Raw genomic sequence first — 26,466 nt, 5'->3', positions numbered from 1 at the left:
TATAACTTAGGAAAGAAGTTTTAACACTTTATTCAAATTAAACTGGAGTGCTCTCAGCTTCCACTGCATCATTTACCTGGAAGATTGGTACCTGGAAGATTGGTGCTCTGAACTTGCCGCTGAGGTTATCGTGTGATGTAATGAATTACTCAGCCCATTTTCCTGCATGTAATAGTGGTGTTTGCACAGATTAAAAAAAAGAATGGATTTTTTTTTTCTATCTGTGTACATTTAACTATTGTCAATTTCTAGGGTACTTACGAGGTTGAACAAAGTATGGAAACTTAAATTTTATGATTTTGTTTTCTTATTTTCTTAATATAGGCTACATTGTAGAAACTTGCTGAAAAAAACTGAATGATCTCTCTCCTCAGATCAAGGACTTTTTGTATTGTCAGGCTTTGAGAGACTCGGCTTGTCAGACCCCTAGTGACTCACAATATTGTCCTTTTTAACTACTATGACAGGACATCTGTACACCGTAAATTTGAAACTGCAGGAGAAGAAAACAAGAGCGTGCTGATTTGTTTTAGAAGTTACAGGAGCCCACTCATGTCTTGTTGCTGAATTATCTTAAGTTCAGTGGAATCCGAGGTTTACAAAGCAGCATAGGCTTATTTGGGAAATTAAGTCACAGTTCAGAAGAAATTGACAGGATTCTCACCACGAGTCATGTTTTTCTTTGTCTTCAAAGATCAAACCTTAGAATGATGTAAGTTCCATCAATGTAGTAGTGTTGCACAAGGAGTTAAGGAACCTGAATCAGATTTTCCCATCAAGGAAAGAACTTACCATACGAGCTACAGGTGATCTCTTTGTCCCAGATTTGTTCTAAAATGTCCGGCTCTGTGACCAAACCCTCTGTGCAGTGTTTGCAGCTGGAATCACAACTGACATGCCCCAAGTATACAGGATATTTCTGTCTCTTCGATACTGGTATTCTCATCGAGTCTCCAGAAAACCAGATTATAATAAATCCTGGTGGGAGGCCCAACTTCAGCCTCATTGCTAGAACCAACAGCAAGGGTAGATTTGGGGTGATTACCCCTGGGGTAGGTCTGGGAGAGAAGGTGTGGAAGCACAGACACCAGATGACACTTGGGGACTTTGTGTTTCTTTTCACTTCCAGTTACACGGTCCTAGCACGACGACGTCAAAGTCTGTAGACACTAGGCCCCTCACTGCTAGACATCAGAATGTTTTTTCTAATTATTAATTTCATCAAAGGCCTACGTTGAATGTGAAGTCCAATAAAAGACTTGTTGAAACCCATTTACCACCAGAACGGTTCAAAGTATCCTCATGAACTAGAATCAGAATTGATCAAAGTAGCATTTTGTGCAAGCACTGTGCATTTTAGCGTAATAAAGTTGACAAAATGGTTTTACAGTTTCGAGAGAAGTAATCATGGCTATATTGCTTTACAAAAAAAGGGGGGATTCTATGGGTTTGTTTGTTTTTTTTTTAAATTAACAGGCTATTCCTCATCACTGCTGTCAATATAAAAATTCATGTTATTCCACCCATAATCATGTGGTGTGTTGCTGAAAAATCAGGGACTGGTGCTTTAGGAAAAATTGTTATCGGAGGATGCTAAGCATGCAGAGGAAGGGAGCAGCCTGAGGCTGTGGTCCCCGGTGGCTCCCAGCCCCTGAACGCAGGGGTGGCCCTTAGCTGCTTACTTTCTGATCACCCATCTCTTTTTCCTTCTGCTTTTCTTTCTCTCCCTCCTTCTGTTCCCCCTTCCCTTCTCCCTTCCTTCCTTCCTTCCCACCTTCCTTCCTTCCTTTTTTCTTTCCTTAAATCTCAATTTAAAGAGCATGTAACCCCTTTGTGATTGTACCATGATCAGTTGTACTTTCCTTATCAGTCATGAAACTGAAGTATACAATTTAAATAGCTTAACCTCCTGAAACTTTTTAATGTGAAAAAAAAAGAAACCTCCCAAGAACCGAATTCTCACTTAGGTATTGAAAATTTTTAGTTTGAATCTGATATGCTAATTTTTATCCTAAGCAATTTTATCTTTAACATATTAACTCGAAACTAGGTGATTATAACAAAAGTAGTGACTATTTCAAAAATACGGTCGGCGTAGATGTGTGTGCATTAAGTTTCTATATAAATACATATATAAATAAATTGTAGAAACAATCAAGAAACCAAGCCTTTCAGGGTTATCTATTGCCATTGTTTCCTATGCATTGAAGCTCACACCATAGCCATTACTATAAAACGTTCCCTAAGTACATAAAGGCTCTGATCGTTAAGATTTTTATTGCCAGCCACACATACAGAGCTGCAAATTGCCTTGTTTCAGATTTATTATGTATTACTCCAGAAATTCTATAAAGATCAAAAGAACTGATTACAATGTTGACCTTTGCATTAACTCATCTGAATTTAAATTCAAGTGTTTGATTTGGGAAAATAAGTCCATTTATCATAGGTCTGCTGCTGAGGGGATTGTGCAGCCCTGATTGGGAGTGCTGAGACCAAATTTATTTATTGAGCGTGGGCTTGAAAATTGTTTGTAGGACAAGAGGAACAAAAGTTTGACCTGCCATTGCATAGTGCCAGGGGAACAATGTGGACATTGCCCTTTTCAAATTTCAAGTAGTCCGTCTGTTTCAATCTCATTGATAGAATCGCCAGATATTAAATTGAGCAAATATATACTGTTTTAAAAATATAAATCATGCTTTGATTTAAAATTAATGATCCTTCTTTTACTGGGAAAATAACCATTTCTTCAACATTGAAGTTGTATTTTGGAGGAATTTTGAGATGCTTCTCCTTCTGCAGTTAGCCCTTATATTATACTTGAACTCATATTTGTCCATGTTTTGTTTTGTTTTCAGAGTTACTAAGAAAAACCTGTTTGTAGTAATGTCTTCTTACATGGAATTACAGATTTAATTAACTTTCAGCTATTGAACTACTATTGAACTATTCAGTTTTCACCACAAAAAAAAAATTCAAAATTTGAACCCAGGCACTATTTTTAACAGTATCCAGCCCCCAAATTGCATATCTCATCCACATGGATAAACCCTCTCATCTGCCTTCAGATGGATGGAGAGTTCTAGAAAGTGATTTGATAAAAAAGGAGGCGGTGGCAGTCAGCAGAAGGCATCAACATGAATCTTTCCCTAAATACCCAGGCTTTTTGATAGCATGGCATTCATAACGGTGTGAAAAATTAGGGTCCAACAATGTTAAGTATAGTGATGATGGACATAACTTGGCCCATAGTAACCTGAAGAGCCTACTGGTAAAAAAGCAGACATTGTAGGTTAGGATTTATGCCCATCTTAACGCTTAAGGTTCAGCTCTTCTGCTCTTCATGGTGATTAACCCTCCAACCCAAGTCACTGTCAGAATGGAGAGGCCAGGATATTACCCATTTGCTAAGTTTCAGTGGGCAGACTAGAAACAATTACAGTAGACCCTTGACATTTGCAAGAGATTTGTCCTGAGACATTCATGTACTGCAAATAGGAAAATGTAACATAGCATGTTATTTTCCCCATAAAATCCAGTAAAGTAAAACTAAGAAAATTAAGTGACCCTTCAGGCCATTAATGATTCTATCAGCACATGACCAAAGTATTTATAAAGCTATTAAAGTAAATTCTGCCACCAAAATAAACTCCATACCACATAACAACATTATTTTAGTAATATTAACCCCAAATTTACAGAATCTGCAAATCGTGGACAATATTGGTGTAATGACATTAGGGATAACATTGAGATGTGAACGCTCAGCTTTCTTGTCATGAACTTGCTCCATACATTTGTTCACGTTAGAACTGCCACAAAATCATAAAGGACTGTATCAGATGCCTTTTGGGGCTCTTGAATAAATTCTTTTGTGAGAGGGTGCCCTGCTGGCTCAGTCGGAAAAGCATGCAACTCTTGATCTCGGGGTCATGAGTTCAAGCTCCACTCTGGTGTAGAGATTACTAAAAATAAATATATAAATAAATAAACTTAAAAAAAATTAAATTCTCTTGTGAAATGTCTTTAGTTCATTTTTTTTTTTTTTAAGGATGTAGACTTCCCAGTTATTGATACCTATATGAATCCATCTAAGGCAGAATCCATCTGTTTTAAAAAAGAAAAGAAAAAGAATCCATCTGTTTTGTGATGAAAAGGTAGGGCGGAGGTAATAGTTTTATGCTTATTTCTCTTTATACAGTCTGAAAATAAAGGGTTCTGGTAAGGGAGACCAGAAAGTCTATGTAATTAAAACCAGGTGTTTTCACCTGAAAAAAAAAATTCTATAAGACATTTTCAGATATTATAATCTGATCATTGGGGTTTTTTTTTTTTTTTCAGTTTCTTGATTTTTTTTTTTTAATTTTTGAAATTTAAAAATATTCTCAGTTTTCAGTATCAAATTCTTCAAGGATGAAATTACTCTATCATTGTCAATTTGAAATACTTGAAATTATCCAGATTATTGAATTAGTGGGAAAGTTTTATTTACCAAATTAAGCATTTTGTTTTTGTTTTATTTGATTTAAATGGGAATCGAACTCCTAAGTGGTTTGTTTGAACTTTGAGGAGTTTGACTCTTCTGTTCCACCATCCTTATTATTTGAAGTGGTTTTATTTATTGTAGTGATGAGTCGTTCACTTCTTATACTTTAATATTTTTAGTGGTGTCAAGACATTGTGGAAGTGGGGAGCGGTGGCCTGTGAACAGGGTTTTGTAGAGAGTACTTGTGTTCAGTACAAAGCAAAATTTGTATATGTTCTTGCCCATCTCAAACCTCTTAAGCTAATTATTTTCAATTTAGCAAATATATATTGAATGCCTACTGTGTGTCCCATGTTGTCTGAAGTAACCCCAGGTACAGAGATTAATTGAAACAGGCTCTACTGTCAAGAGATTTGCTACCTAGCAGGGTAGACATGTGCTTCATCTAACGTGGTAAGGTAAGTGCTTTATTGATGGAATGAACAAAGGACTAAGGAAATTCAGAGAGAGGGCGCCTCGGTGGCTCAGTCGTTTAGCGTCTGCCTTCAGCTCAGGTCATGATCCCAGGGTCCCGGGATCGAGCCCCTCATCGGGCTCCCTGCTCAGCGGGAAGCCTGCTTCTCCCTCTCGCACTCCCCCTGCTTGTGTCCCCTCTCTCGCTGTCCTTCTCGCTGTCAAATAAATAAATAAAATCTTTAAAAAAAAATTTAAAAAAAAAATTCAGAGAGAAGGAAGAAGCCAAAAAGGACTCCTTTTCTTTGATTTCTAATCTTTATGAAAATGATCTAAGCACTCAACTTAGAATCACGGAATGCTTTTGATGTAAAGGATTTTAGAGAAAATATTGAATTTTCTTGAACAAATTAGAAACTTGAGGTCCAGGGACATGAAGTGACTTATCAAAGCTCATACATCTGGGTTGGGTTTTTTTCACATTGCCATTGATTAAGGATTTAGTATCCTCATAGAGGTTACCATTTAGGCAAAACCTCCCTAATGACTAGAGAGCAAGCAGTTAAGTTAAAAATTGTATAGTATTCTCCATAATTGCAGTATGATTTCACAGAAAGAAGAGGAAAACGTAGGCTGATAGAAATGGGGAATGCACTGTAGATGATGTCAGCAAATTAGGCCTTCTGTGTAGTTAAGGCCTGGACAGATAGAGCGTAAGAGAGGCAGCGTGCAAATAAAAGAAAAGTGAAGTAAGAGGCTGGAAGGAATTTGAATCATAAGAGTGACAATCCCTGATACAAAAGTCTTGATAAAATATTCAATGTATGTGTTTACCTACTCTGAGCCAGGGAGATGTGCTTCCTTTTTTCCTATATGTTCTCTGTTTTTAATCCTTACCGAAAACCTGCAACATCACCAATAGGCCCAATTATAGGTGAGACTAATTGAGGCAAAGAGGAATTAATTTATGTGGCTAGGTTATATAGTTAATATGCGGCAGAGCCGAGATGACTTCATCTGTCCACAAAGTACTCATTCTCTCTTCTATTCCGTGATGGAAGATAACAACCAGATTTTTCCAAGTTAGGTGACTCCCGCATTCTCTCATTTGTGAGGCTAGAAAAATGCTGCCATTGACCAGTAGCCATAAATGCATCCATACGTACATCCATTCATTCATTCATTCATTCATTTCTAAAAATTAAGAATTGAACTTCATGAGGGGAAGTTAATTGGAGAGGGAATTTAATGAATTTACTTGGCTATAATGAGCTTGAGCTTGAGGTGATTCTTGCCTTTCCAGAAAGAAACATCCAAAAGGGTTCCTGGAAGTGTGGGGCTAGTTGTTGGAAGTATGGAACTTCAGAGGAGAAAAAGCTATGCATTATGTGATCGATCAATGAGAAGGTGATGGTTGAAGGTAGGAGAGTTAATGTACTTTCCCAAAAACCAAATATGTAGAGAAAGAAATGAAAGGCAAAGATATCACCCTGGAAAACTGGAAGAGATACTTTGAATTAGAAGAGAAAGAAGTGTGGCGATACGATGGTTTTGTCATATGGTTTGGCAGGGTTTTCTTTGTTTTGTTTTTTGTCTTTTGTTTTATACGAATGCATCATGGTCATGAACTACCAAATTTTATGTATATTTTAATTATGTTTACTTTCCTCTGTAGTCCAGAAAGTTTCTCGTGCATAGTGGGTTTAAAGTTTTGCTAGCTGTGTAAGGATTCATAGTGAGTAACCATACAAATAGAAAGTTTTGCAGGATTTGCATTAAACCGTGCAAAGAAAGAATAAAAAAGTAACATTTAAGTGATACAGGGAAGAAAAGAGGAGGGTAAAGTGATAAGGAATAAAATATTCTTAAACATCTTTGAAATCTGAAATCAGTGGAGGTATTGTGGTGAATCTATTGCTAGAGTTTGTGGTAGGTTACTCATTCCTTTCTTGTTGGTCTTTAATTCCAATTCCAAATATACTGAGCACCCACAAAAAACCTGAGTCAGTTGTCTGTTCATTCATTCAACAAATATTGTAGGTAATATTTAGATAGAATAAGGTGTATTTTGGCTTTGACTTAATTTTATACATTAACCTAAAAAGAAAATAATAACTTCCTCCTTATTAGACTGTTACCTCAATGTCAAGAACCCATGCACTCAAGTTGAGTAGGCAGACATGTGACATTGAGGTAACAATCAAATACAGAAGTTATTTTTTCATTCAGATTGATTAAGTCAAATGATTGGAACTAAAAACCAACAACAAAGGAATGAATAGCCCTACCAGCAAGGTCTGAAGTGAAATGTCAATCAAGCCTGTTGGTAAAGCAGATTGGGGCTATGAAATCTAGATGTACTGCTAATAATAATAGCTAGCATTTATGAGTCCTTCCTATGTGCGAGGCATTTTACCAGGATTTGACGTGTACTAACTATTGTAATTCCCATAAGAGACCTATGAGGCAGGTGTTACTATTATCGCCCATTGCCCTTTCACACATAAGGCAACAAAAATAAAAAAAAGTAAAATAACTTGTATAGGTAGAAAGTGGCAAAGCCTGAATTTGAACAAGACAGTAGGACTTTAAAATCCACGCTAATCTCCAAATATTTAATGCTAAGTTGAACTAAGTAGCTGAGCCAGGTGTCTGTAGTATCCTAAGCTAAATGCAGATAGTACTTTACAGCTCATGTTACAGAAAATACTGTATGAACCTTAGCCAGCTGTGTGGTCATGTGACATCTGGTCACCCGAGAGAATTGGGAGAGAACCGAAAGGGTCCAGATTTAAGGAGGACAATGGATTGTTGCTTAGTCCAGGTGGTCATGGGTTCATAGGGTACCACTCATGAGCTTTTATTGTCTTTAGACATCCTGAATACTTTTGCACAGACTATAAGGAGTTTAATAAATACAAGAAACAGTTTAAAGCAGAATTTCATTTTGAATATGAAATGTGGTTTTGTTTCATATCAGGCCATCAAGACCCTGATCACTAATAAGAAGATGGGCATGGGCGCCTGGGTGGCTCAGTTGGTTAAGCGACTGCCTTCGGCTCAGGTCATGATCCTGGAGTCCCGGGATCGAGTCCCGCATCGGGCTCCCTGCTCAGCAGGGAGTCTGCTTCTCCCTCTGACCCTCCCCCCCCCCATGCTCTCTCTCTCTCCTCTCATCCTCTCTCTCAAATAAATAAATAAAATCTTTAAAAAAAAATAAAAAAAAAAGAAGATGGGCACTTTTTGGTTATGAAGCTAGTACTTTACCCAGTTAAAAATAATTTTACATTGTAGTCTAGGGTTTCTCATTTGAGAATTAATAAGAATTGCCGGAATTTTTTTTTTTTTTATTTTATTATGTTATGTTAATCACCATACATTACATCATTAGTTTTTGATGTAGTGTTCCACGATTCATTGTTTGAGTATAACACCCAGTGCTCCATGCAGTATGTGCCCTCTTTAATACCCATCACCAGGTCGGAATATTTTTATGGTTGCTCCTATAGCTTCAAAATCTGATTGGTATGGAATTTTTTTAAAAAAATATGGGGTGAGGGCAATTAACTGTAAGATCTGTAAGAATCCTTTTGATCGATCTTATTTTATATTCGTTGAAACATTTCTACACATAATTAAAACAGCCTGTTGAGTTTTTCCCACTTATTATATTTGTTCTTTCCATTGTCATTTACAAGAGATATGCGTCTGTATCTATATTCAGTAACCAAGGGCTTACTGAAAACAGGTGTACTTAGCATTCTGTTACTTGTGTTTCAAAGCAGTTAAAATATCAGCCATGGCCTTTGTTGAGATTTCAATGCAGATGTCAAGATAGAACATAAATACCTAAGTCAACAAGTGAATATTGATTGCTTCATTTCGTATCTAGCATGTGCCAGACACTATACAATGTAGGGAGAAACAAAGTTGAGTAATACATGGTTCTTACTCTCTATCTTTGATGCTTATAGTCTATGAGAGGGTTAGATAAATAAACAGCTAATTAAAATACAGTGTAATAAATAATATAAGTATAATGATTAGAATATATAGAAGTTGGTAGGAGCCCAAAGGATAATTATTATATCATTATGGATACAAGTACATAGTAATGTTATGGGACTTAGGTAAGATTCAGTGAAAGGAACCAAAATATTACTTGGTGTACACAGTGACAGTTTTTAAATGAATTAATTAAGATATTAATATGTATCACCAAACAAACTCATTTGTTTGTTCCTTTGTACTGCTAAACAAGGTTTGACAAGTTATGTGGAGTTATTCCCTTTAGGAAGAATTATTTGTGAGAACTGAGATAGGATTCGATAAAAATTAGCTTTTTTTCTTCATAAATATATTATCTTGGTTAGCACCTTTGATATCGTTTTATTATCTCTGGGTCTCCATATGCCTAAGACTGACACTTTAACACCAGTGCTTTTGGTATTATTCACCCATGAAGATCGACATTTGGATTTGCTGCCATACATATTTGCAGAATCTGTCAGTGTTTCTTTCCAGTTTTGCCCCTTCAATTTCCATTCACTCTGAAACCTTTGTTCAAAAAGAAGTCACCCTTCTATTGTTTCTCCTTCTTGCTGCAGGGTTTTTAAACATTTTTTTTCTTCCTGCCTTTGGTTTCGAGCTATGTATTTATGCTGTAGCAGCCAATTTTTGCATATTTTAAAAGCATTTCATATGACCTCCCTGTTGGTGTTTTTCCCACTTTGTCCTACCGTCTTCAGTAAAGTCTAGAACAATGGTCCTCAAACTTTTGAAAGGACCAGAATCACATGGAGGGCTTGTTAAAACACAGATGGTGGGGCTTCACTCCCAGAGGTTCTAGTCCAATAGGCCTGGGATGAGGCCTGAGAATTTGCATTTCTAACATGGTCCCAGGTGATGTTGGTACTGCTGGCCTGGGGACCACGCTTGGACAACCATGGTATATGGCGGTGGCTCTCCAAGTATAGTGTGGGAATCCCAGAGAATCCCCAAGTCTCCTCAGGGGTCCACAAGGGCAAAACTGTTCTCATAATAGTACTAAGATATTTGTCTTTTTCACCTCTGTTTTTCATGAGAACATGGTGGTATTTTGCAGAGTCTCTAGGAAGAGTGTTGGATATTGTTGGGTTTCAAAATTAACACAGTTTTAATTTCCAATACGGCACATGTCAATACCTATAAACCATATAAATAAAAGCTCTTTGGAGTCCTCAATTATTTTTAAGAGTATAAAGTTTGAGAACTGCTGGTATAAAGAAAAGAGCACAACTTCTTTGAACTAAAGTCACCCTGCGTGTTCTGGCTCCTTCGTGCTCTCTGACCTTATACCTTACCAGTCTTCCCTTGCGCACCCCGACCTCCTTGCCTCTCCTGGAGCTTGTAAACTCTTCCCTGCTTCCACACCTTCCTATGCTATTGCCTTTGACTAGGAGTGTCCCCATTCTTCCAACCCTTAGCTTGGCTGCTCCATCTCATCCTTCAGGACTCAGGTGGGGTTCCATTTCCCCACCACATCCTCCTGATTTATTTCCTTCATAGAATTGACCACAGTCTATAGTATTCTTGTATATTTGTTTGTTTTTATTTCATTGTGTCTCCCTAGACTCAAATGCAAATCCCATAAATGCAGGGTCCTGGTCAGTCTTGTTCTCTGGTGTGTCCCTTCCTCTTCTTTTTCCCAGGACACGTAGTCAAGGCTCAGTATTTTCTTGTCGAGTAAATGAACCAGACATTTCTGGACTCAAATACTGTCTCCACTACTTGTTAAGTAGGTGGCCTCAAGTGGGTGGTTTTAATCTCTCTGAGCCTCATGTGCGAGATTGAGATAATAATTAAAATCTTGCAGAGTTGCGAGCAGGAGTGATAGTGGAAATGCGTGCAGCTTCTAAGAGTCTGTGCTGCCCAGAAAGTGCTCCATCAGTGTTTGTTAAAATCAATAATAATGGATGCTATTTACTTAGTACATACTGGGCTCATCACAAAGGACAAAAGGGAAGACTAAAACAGTTATCTCTGCACTTGGACTTGTTCATGGTCCAGTGGAGTGTGCTGCTTGGCATTCTGCACACCCAGTCCCACAGAGCTGGTTTGTAGTGACATCATGTCAGTGTTTCACAAACCGACCGTGCCGGACGATCTCATTGTTTCTGATTCCATGGTGTGGCTTAGTGGCCATGGGGCTCAGAGTTAATACCTGTGGGACGATCCTAGAATAGTTGGTCATTATCTAGTCTCTTAATTATATTGATGCTGAGATGCTACCATTGCTTTATGGATAACTCCTTCTAGAATGGATTTTAAGAGCATGTAGTAGTCTACCATTTTCTCAGCATAGGCTAGTATTCGACAGGCTTCTTTCTGTCTGTGAATTCTCTTAATAGTGTGCTACTCTGGAAAGGTAATTCGCCAACTTTTTTTCTTATTTCTCAGTCTTTTTTCCTTGTTACATTTGACCAACTTATGTGAAATTGTTTGAGGTGTTCATTAAAGAGTAATTGCATCTCTTTCATTTTCTGTATTTTAAAAATTGCGGACTATTCTTTATGCAAAGCACTTAGTAAATTATATTCATTTACTCCATTTATTCTCTACATACTTCCTACCAGGATTTATCTTTTGCATTATTTAATTTTGTGGAACTGCTCTTAGAGGGGGTTTAGCTCTACACATAGCAGCATGGTTTCTAACACAACGTCTCCAGATTTTTAAAGACTATAGTATTCAACCTGCTTGTGAGTTATTTGGAATATATACTGAGTTGTCTTATGCTATCACAAAGTGCTAATCAGTGGTAGTGAACAATGTTTGTGCTTTTGATGATTTCAATACATGGTTCTGTGTAGGCCGGCATACCAGGTTCTGTTGGTGGTACAACAGTAAATTAGACAAAAGTCACTGCTCTTGAGAAATGCATAGATTTGTAGAGGAGACCGACATATATTTGCAATTTTAACATGAGGCAGTCTGTTATGTGACATAAGATACAAGGAAATATACAAATTCAAAGTGGGGAGAAAAGTTACTTCTGTTGTGTGTGGTCAGAGAAGACTTCAAGGTTTTTTCATTGTTTTTCTGTGTAAAATCAAAGAAAGTGTGTGTGTGTGTGTGTGTGTGTGTGTGTGTGTGTGTGTGTGTGTGTTGAAGCTGGATACAGGAGGAGATGAGTTCCCTTTATTACTTCGAAAGCATGTATTCAAATGGTCTGCCAGTTCAAGTTTCTTTCAGGCTCCTAGAATTGGCCAAGAACAGCAAATCAGCTGTAAAACATTCAATTTAGAGACCATTATTATAGATAAGATACTTAACTCTATTTTATTTAAACCCATGACCTTTCCACTAATTGAAAAGCATCAGAAAAGCACCAGCCTGTGGAGTCACGAATAATGTCTTTGTGGAAATTACTGAATGAAGTCTTGTGACTTAGACTGGCTACCCTGTCATTGTAACTTAATGTGTAAAGTAACTCTTCTTTGTAATGCGTGTGTTTTATATAGTAAACATGTATCTGCATTTCTAATATGCTCATGAAAAACAGTTGCCCATCTGATTTTTATCAACCCTAACCAAGAGTGTTTCAAGTAATTCACTGAAAAGAGTGATGATAGGCCCAATAATGAACCTCTCCCATTGCACCGTTGCTCTGCAGGCACACCCCCTCATTTCCAGCTCCCTCCCGCCCCGTAAAAGCTCCTTACTCAGTGCTTCTATCTACTGTAATACTGATTTGTGTCATCTTATTATTACAGTTGTATCTTGCACTTGTCTCAAAGTCAAGTAGTACCAATAATAATAGGCAGACACTGATCTATGTGCTTTTCAGATTGTCTCCTTTAATTCTCATAATGACTGTATAAAAAAGATACTGTTTCCATCCCCATTTTATAGATGCGGGAGTTGAGGCAATCTTAGAGCTGAAATGTGGAAGAATCAGGATTTGGATTCTTCCAGATTCATAGCCCACATTTTTAATCACTATACTGCTTTCCTCCTAAGAACCACTTTATACTGGAGAAGAAGAAAACAGTGGATGAAATCCATAAATTCTAGTTCATTTTGTTAAACCTGGTGGATTACGTATCCCATTGTGATCACTGCATTGGACAGCAAGAATTACTGCTAAGAATCCATATTGCTTTGTTTTCTAATCTTATCACAAAAGTATGTTTTTGTCACAATTGATTTTATAACCCGCAGATTGAAAAATATGATACACATTATGTGGAATTTTGCCGTAAAACAGAGAAAAAGCTTAAACTAGTAATGCATTTATGCTTTATTGCTTACTTGTGTATCACATAGAACAATTTTCATGTATTCTAATGTAAGGATAATTCTATTTATGAATATATTTAAAGGACTGATGTCAGTTTGTAAGTGTAGTGGGGCAAAAACTTAATAGCTGGACAAAAGAAAATGTAGCTTCTTTATTTAGGACATTTGATATTTCTCATGAGGTTTCACTTATTACTACGAGGTGAAGGGACCATGAGGGAAAGGAGAGCATGGAGTGGGGAGCAGGGGTTGTGGAAAGTGATATGGATTTGCCAATTATTGTATCTCAGTATAGGGTATTATTTTGGGCAGCTTACCCTTTTTCTAACAAATGCTTGGTCTTGCAGTTCTTCCCTTCCTATCTACTTCTCTCCAAGATGGCAGTGGGGAGCTTAGGTGCCATGGAGGTTATGGAGGAGACTACCTTAGATTCTTGCACCATCTTATTGTCTCTTCACTATTTTTTGGTCCTTGCTGATCTCTAGCTGGCTAGTCTAGTCTGAACCCCAGTGTCTCATTCACTCACATGAATCTGGTTCTGTTTAGTCTTTTGAGGTATCATGCTGGTACCCATGACTGAATCCCATGGATTCCAGTCATTTGCCCCTGATCTACAAGTCCCTGTGCTTCTTTGATTCCCCCCACTGGGTTACAGATATTCCTGGGTCACCCAGGCTGGGGGGACCAGTAGCATTCTCAGGCTATCTCTCTAGCCCCCTCCTTCCACAGATACGGCATTTTTTCCTCCTGTGCCAGGTTGGGCAGGGTGCCAACTCAAATGTGGCCTCTCTTAGAGACTTGCCTCCTCATCAGCTGTGCCTCAGGAAGCAGACTTTCCTCAGTTCCCCACAGTTCTCTGGTCTTATACCTCACCTTGCCCCAGAAAAGTGGGAGCAGTTAGAACATGGGTTTCTAACTTACTCCCCCTACTTCAGCTTCAACTCTCCTTTCGTGGTCCACAGGAGGGGGGTGGGCGGGAAGCGCCACAGCCCCGCCATCATGGGCAGAAAGGGTCCCTCTTCATGCTGTAAGTAGTTACAGGAAACTGTATTTGCATCTCCCAGGCTCTTGATACAGAAACCCAAAAGCAACAAGAGATAGGGATTTAGTGAAGCTGAAAATACAGTGATTTAAAATATGAAATTATTACTTCCTTTTTCGTTTGTTTTATTCATTTTTATTTTGGGCTCTCTCTTCCTACTGGAGTTGGACAGGATCAACTAGGTGGATAACCTAGCATAAGTTTGGAAGCCTTGCACATAGATGATTTTACGGAATGAACCATATTCCTGGATTTCTGAAACTTTATTACTTATCCAACTTTTTTTTTTTTCTAGCAGATTTCTAGTCAGGCTTATTTTTTTGTTTGTTTCCAAACTATACACCCTTATGATCCATACTGCGTATCTGTGTTTAGCATGTAATTGCCCTCCTTCCTTCAGCTTAAACCCTACCCGTCTCTAGCACTCAGCATAAGCCCCAACTCCTCCCCAAATCACATTTGCTAAGTTGGGCCTTAATGATCTCTCTTTTGTGAACTGCTGTTGCAGTTATGAACTCAATACACACAGTTTAGCAGTTGTTTAATCTGCATTGACTTCATGTTTTTTAAGTTTGCAACCTATTAGCTAGCAGGGTTTTTTTTTTTAAGATTTTATTTATTTACTTGAGAGAGAAAGAGCACGAGCAGGGTGAAGGCAGAGAGAGAGAGGGAGAAGTAGACTCCCCGCTTAGAGGGGAGCCTGATACAGGGCTCAATCCCAGGACCCTGGGATCATGACCTGAGCCAAAGGCAGACGCTTAACCGACTGAGCCACTCAGGCGCCCCAGCAGGGTTTATATTATGCAGTTCTTTAGAATATTCTATAGCACCTAGCACTGTGCTGGGCATATAAATTAGATGTTCAGTATCTCTTCTCTTTCAGTGGATTCCTGACCCACTTAATGGCGTGTTTTTGGTTTTTTAAGAAGAAAGGTAGAATTTAATGGCTACCATGGCATCATCATTATTATAATTCATTAGGGATTGAGCTTGGTGCATGTAACAAGATGCTCAAATAATGGAAGTTTGAACAAGAAGGGGTTTTGTTTTGTTTTTTCCCTCATGTTATGGGAAGGTATTTGATGGCTACATTATCCAGATAAAGGATGGCAGGATGGAAACCTTTGATTCTTGTGGTCTTTAACTCCTACTCAAAAAAATGGATGTTGTTGCCTACATCCCAGGCAACCTAAAGTACAAAGAAGGGCACAAGGCTCATGCCCACTAAGTAAATCCCACTGAAAAAATTTTCCTTAAAAGCTCCACCAGTGATTGCATGTACTTCTTATTGGCCAGAACTTACTTCACATAACCACTGCTGACTGGCTGATTGATTGTGTTGTGCAACCAGAGTTAAGCTAGATATTAACTTCTTTCCATTTCAAGCAAATTCTACTGATAAGCCTCCCCAAAATATGGAGAGTTTTACTGTGCGATTTATTGCTTGAAATATATGTTGGCCAAAAGATATTAAAAGTTAAAGTTATTATTTGGGATTTGTGTTGCAAATCAAGAAGAAGGATAGTGTGTACTATACTAAGATTATACAGTTATTGATTAACTAATATTTGATTTCTTTTTAATTAACTCATTCACTCATTTATACCTTAAGGAATAGCTTGCATAATTTATACCTTAAGAGTTAGTTTGCATATGTTTATACTTGCTGTCTCTTTTCCTCTCAAGTTACTGTTATGTGCTTTTTTTTTTTTTTAAGTTATAGAAAGATTTTAGTGCAATTTACAGTATAATAATCCAGTCTTGAAATACATTACGGAAGATTGAGTGTTTGCCTGTATGTTTGCTTCAGGAGAATAGCTTATAGAATATAGTATCTTAAGTGTTTTATTTGCTAAATATAAACCATATTAAGATAATCAGTTTTAAAATGTGGAGACTATCAGCATTTTTCTTATAAATTACTATCAATGTATCCTTGAGATTCTTAGAAACAATCTTTTAAACATCAAAACCAGCTGTAATTTTTTTTCTCTTAATGTAAATTAAGATTGCATACAACATCACGGTCAACTTAAGGTGGAAAGAAATCGACTAGTTTTTAAAAAAGACATTTTGAAAAAGAAGAAAATAATATGCAATTCAAAAAGGCATATGCACAACTATTAATATTGTTATAAATTATCAAATAATTAATACAGAAAAAGAATAATTTTAACTACTGAAATGTTAATCATGTGTTTTAAGTATCGTTTAAGTAATTTATAACTAAGCACTTAAATATTTTCCTAGTCTGCTTATATTCTTAAAGTAAATTTTTTAATATATGTGATAAAATTTTCATCCAAAAAACCATCTTAATTTTTTATGTTATCAATTGTGTTTGCTGAATATCATAATTATCTTTACTGCTGTTGTTACCCCCTGACCTCCTCTAACTACAAAAAAAATTAATTTCACATGTACCAAGCTTTTCAGTATGTTGTAATGCTCATTAGGAATGAGAACTATTGAGTCTCCTTTTTTTTTTTAAGTTCTATCCTTCATATAATAGACTCTGTATAAGCTAAGCTCCAAAGAGACAACGCTTTCTAGCTTCTATTTTCTGTATATGTGACTCCTTTTTTTAAAAAAAACTTCTGCAGAATAGTGAGAGACAAGAGGGGAGACTTCAAAGCACCCATTTGAATTTTTATTTATTGTCTGAAATTCCTTTAAATAGTTGAACATTACTTTTAAAAGCATTTTGAATGTCCAGACAGATAAAAGGATTTTTATAAACAAATTCCCTGGCAGGAGCTACATTACATGCTATATATTTCAGGCTAATAATAAGAGCTTACTGTGGGTCAGTGTGTCATATCCCAGTGGTGTCTAGTGAGATGGAGGGTTATCTTATATGTCAGCTAGCTAACCCTGTGAACAATTTTGAGCAGGCAAGATAATGGGACTGAATTTTGAAATGAGGGTTGAAATACACTGAAATATTGTCACATGTGAGAACAATAACTTTTTTAAAATAAATGTAGTCACCTTTTGACATCATTAGGCATATTTGATAATAATTTTTAATGGGGTATATTTTAAATGGATAGATTGGGTGGAGTATGAAGTGAATCATATATAATTGTATGTTTAAATAGATAAATAAAAAAAAATCATAAATTCTGTCCTGCACAGGAGATTTTTATTAATAGAAAGCTACTGAGCAAAATTGGAAACACTTTTTTTTCTTTTCTATTATGATTACTGAATTAACATTACTTGATACTAGTAAGGTTCAACTTCTTGATTGTAATTTTAAGTTTTGAATATAAAATACTTCTACTCAAACATAGGTGCAGTAATACAGAAATCTTTAAAATTGCTTTGCTTTACTGCATTTCCAGGACAATATCTTCATAAACCATTATATAAAGTGTGTTAATGCCTTTTTTTAAATCTAGTTCTTTAAAGAATTTTTTATTCATTCTTTCTTTGTATTTCCCTGCAAAGTCAGGAACCAAAACTAAATATACACTTAATTTTGAGAAAAAGTTTGTGTGTGTATGCAGGTGTGTGTAGTGACTCTCAAGAAAATATTTATTTTTAAATGTAGATATGATTGCTCGATATGAATTGAATATGATAATCTACATACAATCATGGCATAGAAATTAAAATTTTAGAAGATGTATAGATACTGAGTATAATCTAAGTATGTTGAATTGGGATGAAATTATAAAGTTGTTTTACACCAGCTTATGCACATTTTGTTTATTATTTGGCATTTGCTTTTACAAAAGGCAGGTCTTTATGTACACTGGATTTTGTATGAATATATGTGGGCATATCCTTATTTTTCCGAAGCCCGTAACATTGCAAGCATCGTAAGTGAGTGATTTAGGAAGCTGTGGGCAGCCAGCAGGGGCCACTCACAGCTTGCTCCTAAACTGGACGGCAAAGTGAAACTCCTTTTTTAATCACTATTTGCCATCATTCCGAGCTGGTTAATTTTTAGTTTCTTACTCAAAAAAAAATGATTATCATGGAGCAGTATGAAAAAAGTTGTTGCTGTATTTGTTTTTTAATTGTGTAGTGATTGATCTTTTCTATTAAAGCGTTTAGATCATTCATTATTTGTCTATATCAGAAATGAGAATTTATGCACTTAATAATTAGAAGTATTATTGTTCTAATAGGCCAATCATTCTAAATTCTTAATTATTAATGCTGACTTATTTTAACTAGGGAAAGAAACTGTTTAAGGATTTAAAATAATTACATTGTTTAGTTTTAGATTAAAAACGTAACAATTGCCAGTGTTGTCATATATATACATGTATGTACCCGTACATATTTCTAAACCTGCATCAGTTTAGTATAACTCGCATTTTGACGATTATCTTTTAGAGAAATGTATGTGCTGTGTTACTTGAACATGTGCCAAGCTTACTCCCGATTACCCAAAATCTGTCTTCATTCACCTCTTCTGGTTGATTCTGGCAGCCGCAAGGTTAGCATCTTCCCCCTGACACAGATGGATTCCTGCTAGGAAGGCTAATCTGCAATTGAAAGGCAAGCTTTATTTCCTGTGATTTTTTGATACTAATTTATAAAGTCTTTCTGGTTTGAAGGTGTAATCTCACATTTACATTGGTACCTGCTTCTGAAGAAAAAAAAAAATAGTCCACGTTCTCTAATTTTCCAACTTCCTTCACGTATTCTCATCATGGAATGTTTACCCCTCTCTAGCACAGTTTTGAATTTTTTACTACTTTGCTGTAATGCCTGGTAGTAGAGCTATTTCTTATTCCCGTTAATCAATCCATAACACTTGCTAACAGCCTTGTTTGGGCCAGTGTGTTCATCCTTGCCTATATCTAAAATAGCCCCATGGCTTACCCTAAGTTACAAGTGAGAACCAGAGTATCATCCTTGGATGTCTAATTCTAGGCTGAAGGTTTTCCAAGAGTAGTATATTCTGGATTCACGCAAGCATCTCTTGCAGCAAATCCCCAAATACAGAAAACACTTGTTTTGGTGTATTGTCTCCTTTGTGTAGTCCCTTAGGGGAAGAAGTAGTAGGTTGTGAATAGGACAATTGAAGTTCAGATCTAGCTCTGTTTAGTCTTTATGATCTGGGGCATGTGCCCTCATCTGGTATTTGAGAATAATGATGCTTACTCACTCTATCCCCCTTGCCTGTGAAAACCCCTTACAAGCAGGCAAGAGCTATAAAGTTTAGGCGAGTCATTATCATGAATAATAGCAATAATATTTCTACCAATTATATTAACTCTTTGATGTATCATGGTGGTCATTATCACACTTTATTTATTCATGTTTACATCCTTCTGAGAAGGATTAAAAATAGCTAAAAATATAATGGAACAATCCCTTGACAACCAGGTAAAATCATCAGATTCATACACTGTGTTATATCCACTACAATATAATTTAGCTAACATGAAGGCTATGAATAGTAGATGACACATAGATCCTAATAAGAGGCTAAAGATTTACAGTGACCTCTCCCTCCTATCCAACACATTCCCAAGCACACATCAGGCGTCTGCTTGTACCTACTACTTTTTAGTTTCTTGTAGCCAGTAAAGAGGATTTTTGCTAGTCTGCTGTATAAATACACATTTTACTTTAATAGGAATCTAGACACATGAAGGTAAAATATGAATTAGCATATGGATTACTTGCTGATTTTTTTTTATTATTATTCTTTAAAAAAAAAAAAACATCTTGGAATGAAAGGGGTTCCTTAAACTCAGGACTTTATCATGACATCCAAAAGATTACTCATTGTGACAGTATAATAGTCACCCAACAGAATGGGAACTCTACACCACTTATTATATAGTAAATATAAGGCTAATTTTACATACATAGTAGGTAAATATTTGTTGAATTGAATCAAGTAGAGCGGTTTTGGGTTTCGAACATGGAGAGTAGTCGGTTACTACCTGAGCAGAAGGATCACCCTGGAAAGTAAGGATTGGATTAGAGAAGGGCTTTGAATGCATTTCTCATTAGCTCTAATTTTACTTTCAGCATAGAGCTATGGATGGCTCTGGAATGAGAAAACTGACATCTGAAAAGCAGCGATTTAGAAAGTTGAATTTGGCAAGTTGGTAAGATGGATTGGAGCAGGGAGAGAGAATTGCATACAACTCCCTTCTCATCCCCGCCCATTCTTCTTAAATCAGATAACTACTTTGTTTCCCTTTAATCTTATAAACGATACCCATTTATGCTCCCTGAGTTATCATTTTTGTATATTGCTTTAAAAATCATTCTAAAGTAATTTTTATTTTTTTGTACATTGTTTTAAAAGTAATTCTAGTGTTATCTTCTTGGATGTTTTCCATCCCCAAATAGATTGTGCCTTTTGTGAGTTGTGACCATTCTGTAATATTATATATGCGAATAGGTGACACAATGAAATATTTTACTCGTTCTCCACCTATCTCGTAACAGAACTTTTTAGAACACTGATATAAAACTCATTTGAAATACTTTTGGAGAATCTTTGTGTGTATTTTTCTGTAAGGGGTTAAAAGATGAACATTTTTTACATCTGTTTTAACAGCTATTAATTAAAATTAGTTACTACAAATCTTTCAGGATATTATTTTCTTATGATTGATTTTTAATGAAGATAAATGTGTAACGAGCAACTATAATAAATTCCCTTCCATCTCTTTGCCCTCCTCCCCTCACTTCTACCCCCAGGGTTTCAAGTCCTATTTTTAAGCCTGGTTTTGTTCAGTTGTTTTCCTTAGTATCTGTCACGTATATTTGACTGACGCATTTGTTGAATGTACCAGGGGGGCCTTCATACAGAGCCTGCTAAACTTTGAGGGCTTCTTTCTTTCTTCCGAGAAGTTGAGTCAAATTAATACTGGTCCTTAGAGAAGCAGAAAACTTTTGGGTCTTGACACAGTGGCAGGAAGGCTCATGCAAGGTCTCCTTATAGCCTGGAGGCTGGGCAGATTTGGTTGACCAGTCCTCACAAAATTGAAAGGCCTTCTTTCGAATGGCAGCCTGCCACCCTAAGTATTTGTCAGTGTGGGTACTGAAGCAGAATAGCATTTGGAAAGCAAATAAAATGTAATTGTATATAAGATCAAAGTTGAAGGAGAATGACTGGATCAGAGGGAGAGAAGAAAGAGTAACGGCTTCTTGTATTTATGTGGGGGCCATAACACTTCCTTCATTTACAGAAGGAACCTTAATCCTTGAAAATATGAGTAGGATATCATCCGTATTGAACAAGCTTTTCATTAATCCTTTGTGTCTCAAATACGTTTCCCTGATTTGGGAAGTAATTTTTTCAAGTATGTAATTGTAGAAGAATGGGATGGGTTTGATGACAACAAAATGACAATGAGATGTATAACCAAGTGTTCTGTTTATCTTTTGAGGAAAGTTATGAAATTGGTGTCAATAAATCAGTGACAGAAAGAATAAGAAATTGTCTTAATATATCTAATGAAATGGAGAGAATAGATATTTTGTCACTGATGTCATTTAGCTAAATGTCCCATATATTCTTACCTACTGACCTTCTGAATTTTGACAGTGGCACTTTTTTGTTTTGTTTTGTTTTGTTTTAAAGATTTTATTTATTTATTTGACAGAGAGAGACACAGAGAGAGAGGGAACACAAGCAGGGGGAGTGGGAGAGGGAGAAGCAGGCTTCGCAGAGCAGGGAGCCCGATGCGGGGCTCGATCCCAGGACCCTGGGACCATGACCTGAGCCGAAGGCAGACGCTTAACGACTGAGCCACCCAGGCGCCTGGACAGTGGCACTCTCTTGTACAACGGTTACTTACTTTTCTTCTGTCACTATGATATTCCTATTTTCTGAGGTTGATCACTTGATTGTAAACAACAATAGCAAAAACTAAGACCCATGTGATCTTTTAGCTTTACAGTTTGTTTCACAATCCACAAAGGCCAGAAGTTGGCAAATCCTTTATTATCTAGAGGCCACCCATTCCTTTCTGGGCTGGGATATCTCTTTTTTTTTTTTTAACTTCCTGATTGGAGGAATAAACATAGGTAATGAGAAGAAATATACCTATTTTATTTAGGACTGTAGTCACTATTGATGTAATAACATTTAAAAATGAATTGTAAGAATTCTAGGCAGATAGTGTGATGTCTAAGATTGTCATCAGTAAATATTGGCTAATTACATAAAAGTCTCCAGAGTCTTATTAACAAATAACGAGAGCTGGATTGTGGAGATACTGTTTCTCATGAAGAACAGAATACCTGTTCCCTATCTAATCTTGTGGACTACAGTCTGCTTTTTCTAACAAATAAACTTTACTCTGTGAATATTTTATTGGATATTTTAAAGAGATGATGTTTTTAAATGTGTTCTTTCTTAGACGTTTCTGGAGTAACTGGAAGCCATATTTTTTGGGAAATAAAATAATCACCGTACTTGTTTACTAGAAATTATTACTTGGATGTGATGTTTAAAAAACTGCTTCATTTATTTTTATAAAGAGGATTATCTCACCCTAAATTATAAATTTTTAGAAAGAATTTTATAACAATGTTTCTTGGTATTTTATAATACTTTGAATTACCTACTAATAATCCATGCTTCCATATTTAAAATACACTGGACCTTGAGTATAGTACTGCTTTCCATGGACTGATTTCTGTATTAAGATCTTATTCTCAGATTTTCAGTATAGGGTGTCTAGTCACAAAGTCACAAAAGGTTCCCAGAGTAAAAACATTTTACTCCTGAGGCAGACCAGTGACATGAACCCTGAGATCATCGTGTGTGGACCTCAGCGTTGCATAATTTCGTTTAAAAATAATCCTAAATTATGGCTATTGGCATATCTTCAAAAGTAAAACAAAAATTGACTTGAAATAACAGTAAAGGGTATTCACCCCTATTTTTTTTAAAAAAAAGGCCACATATTATGTAAAAATGTAAAGTCATTTAAATATCTTCCTTTGATCCTGTAAATCTTTTGTGCATTATTTACAGCAATTGAATTGAGCTTATCATGTATACATACATGATTTCTGAGAAATACACAGTATGATTATTTCTGACTAGATTGAAAGCTTACATTTGTATTGTGGGATAAATTAGTTAGAAATTCTGTTTTATTGTATTCAGTTGCATTGTTTTCATCAGGCAATTTATCACATGGGTGTATGTGAAATTTCTTCATTTATTAAATTTCAGATTATGTATTTCAAGCCAGAGCAAGACTTAAACATTTTTCCATAAGTATAGCTTCAGGTAAACAAGCAATTTTAGCCCTGAAAATAGCTTCTGCTTCTGTCAACACGTTGTTTATTCTTTCTCTGAGATAAAAAGTTCAGTTTTCTGATATTTGTACCAAGATAAAGTCAGTAAACAAGATTAATATAGTGTGGAAAAGGTTGTCAGCAGTCCTGGCAAAGGAAATAAGTTGCCTGTACATAGAACATACTGTAAACTGAATAAAAGTGTCAGGTCCACCCCGAGATAATGTGATCATGAACCTCTAACAAAGCATGACATAGGCACAGTCGGCTTTTCTCAGAGCCACAGTGTAGAAAATGGATTACTGTATTCCTGGGATGCCCACTGGAATAGCATGAAAACCTCATTTTGAGATGAATGCAGGATGTAGTCCTGGAGTTGAGCCACATGTTTACCTGTGGTGCTCCAGCCGTCGGGTTCTTGATGTCATCATCTGCGCACATTTGCAATATTTGCATTTCTTGGAATTTCAGAGTGTGTGCTGGTATCCTTGTGACCCAAGTGATAAAGGAATAAATCATTTTTTGCAAATGTTGGGTTTTTTTCAGAGGCATTTTTCTGCCTCATTGGGCTTTTTTCTGATTGTATACTTTAAGTGGCACTTTTATAATTGTGGAGGGGCTTTATTATTATTATTATTATTATTATTATTATTATTATTATGGCAGAGCATAACTTAGGACCTTTTGTCGTAAGATATGTCTTGTTGACTGTGATTGTAGATTCTTTCTTGCATGGTGCTGCTCACGTTCCCTTTTGAGAACCCTCCATAAAATAAAAGTTGTGAGTTTTTTTTAACGAGAATAGCTTCTATTATGAAAAAAAAATTGAACCTTCAGTTCTTTAGCAGATTTTTCATTTCATTTAGGAATAGAGAAAGAAAACATTGTTCTTTTAGGTGAAATTACATTTTGTTCTGTGTAAATACACAGATTATTCTGACTTTATAAGAAAAGGACTCGTGTCTCCTTCCTTGACTTCGGTTTTTGGATGCATTGAAGAAGTGTGCGCTATAAAACATGTTATTTATATTTAGGAATTAACTTTAGTTAATTGGTTTTTGGAAATATCGCTTGCTCGACACTAATTAAGTGAGCCTCCTTTTTTCACATATGATTAAATATGTGCACAGTTGAGCAATATTTGGAAACAAGAGTCAGTGGTCTGGTTCTTAAGAAACATTTTATTATAAAGGTACTTTTAAAATAGTCTAAAAATTCTCTCAGAGGAACTACACTGAGCCAAAACAAGAGGCCGTTCTTACCAGAAAGGAAATGACCCTTTTGGTCCATGCAATGTTGTTTAGCTTTTGAGAATTAACATTTTATTCTCCATTTTAGATCGGAAGCCCTCAAATGGAAATGTCCCTATTGTTCAGGGCTGTTGTTTTTCTTTTGGAAACTCATCTGTGACATTTTTTGTCTCAACTCTCCTTTCAGGTGAGCACCCCTGGTCCTGTCAGTAACAAGAGGATGGTTCACTTTTCCCCAGACTCTCATCACCATGAGTGAGTACGCCCTGATTTTTAGGGTCTCACTGGGGTAGTCTGCGTCTTTCTTGTGGGAAATTGAGAGCTATTGCTAATAAAGGTAGTTTAATTTTGCACCTTTCTTAAGAAAGAGTAAATACCTTATGCCATTGACAGTTATGCAGGAATCCTTTCAACCCGTGGCAGAAATGTAAATAAAGGTTTTTGAATACAGTCATTCTTTTATTTGTGATCGAATGTGAATTTCTACATTTTCATTACATTAAGTAGCATCGAGCTCTCCTCCTACTCATCCCTCCTCTCTCCCTTCCTCCCCACTCTTTCGAAAGCACTAAAGTGCAGAGGAAGTGACTGTTTAACTCAGTACTTCTCTGCTCCCTGCTTCTGCCCAGCATGAGCTGTGAAGGGACCAGAATGTATTTTCATTTAACAGTAGAAAGGAGAGTCTAATTTATTAAATAATTCTAAAACTTAAGCACTTGAGCTTTAACTTTGGTGAATTATTGGGTGAATTTCTAGGTGCTAGTTCTATTTCTACGTATATCTTTATTGGAAGAACTTGAAAACGTTATATATTTTGGGTCAATACCATGTCTCCTGTGAAGGTGGTTGAACTTGAAAAAGGCCGTAAAATGTGGAAAGACATGAATTAATGATTGAATGAATTTTTTCTGGCAAGCAGTCCTGTTAGGATCCATTAGAGCCTAGCTTTTAAATCCATTCCTTAGCCAATGTAAAATAAATTATTGTTCTTCAATAGCTTATTTTACATCGATTATTAATATAAATATAATGTATATAATATAAAATAGTATTTATACAGATTATTCGTTTCTGTAGTACTTATTTTATAGATTACAATATCATAATCTTCCCTTTTAATAGTTTATTTCATTCATTTTTATTATCCTATAAGACCTTTTCTCTATTGTCTCTCAAACAGAAAGAAGAAAGAGTTATTAACTCAGATTGGCAACCAAAAGACTTGTATATTTCCTTAATTTTTGGCTGTGATATGAATCAAGAACTCTAGCAAGTAGATGTAGAGCTGTTTTCAAACCAAAAATTGTATTTGGTAATGATTGTAAATGCACTGAGGGCAGACAGATCTCTTTATCACTATTGTAGTCCTGTCCTAACAGTGCCCTGTGGGCAGTGAATAGTTATTGGGTGATTGAAAACATGAAAGTATGAATTTAAAATGGGACAAATTGGATACTGTCAACTGAGTATTACTTCTCAAATTAGCAGGTATGACCTTCATGGTATTCTCCTAATGTCCCTTCCTCACCAATCTCCCCAGTGGTTCTTAATCACTTAAATAAGATTCTCTGCAGTTGGAACTCAGATGTCACTATTTTTAGAGTTTCCTTAGTTACCCTAATGTGTTTGAGTACCATTCTGTCCACAGTCATGACTAAAATGGAGTCACCTTACTACCTCACACCCTACATGCTGCCAGTCCAGTCCAGTCT

The 26,466-nt window shown here is 36.3% G+C and overlaps 1 protein-coding gene across 2 annotated transcripts in view; it reads left to right on the top strand.

Annotated features, from left to right (window-relative positions):
• GPATCH2 (G-patch domain containing 2) overlaps positions 1 to 26,466 on the top strand; it is a 173,115-nt gene that overhangs the window by 80,876 nt on the left and 65,773 nt on the right. For both annotated transcript variants that reach the window (XM_036096168.2, XM_036096167.2), the window contains exon 6: positions 24,942 to 25,009. In XM_036096168.2, the coding sequence (XP_035952061.1) occupies positions 24,942 to 25,009 (68 nt within the window). The remainder of the gene's footprint in view (positions 1 to 24,941; positions 25,010 to 26,466) is intronic.

Source organism: Halichoerus grypus, chromosome 7 (assembly GCF_964656455.1).
Source record: "Halichoerus grypus chromosome 7, mHalGry1.hap1.1, whole genome shotgun sequence".
NCBI classification, from domain to species: domain Eukaryota; kingdom Metazoa; phylum Chordata; class Mammalia; order Carnivora; family Phocidae; genus Halichoerus; species Halichoerus grypus.
The sequence above is the reverse complement of the archived record's forward strand: the minus strand, read 5'-3'. Positions and strand labels throughout refer to the sequence as shown.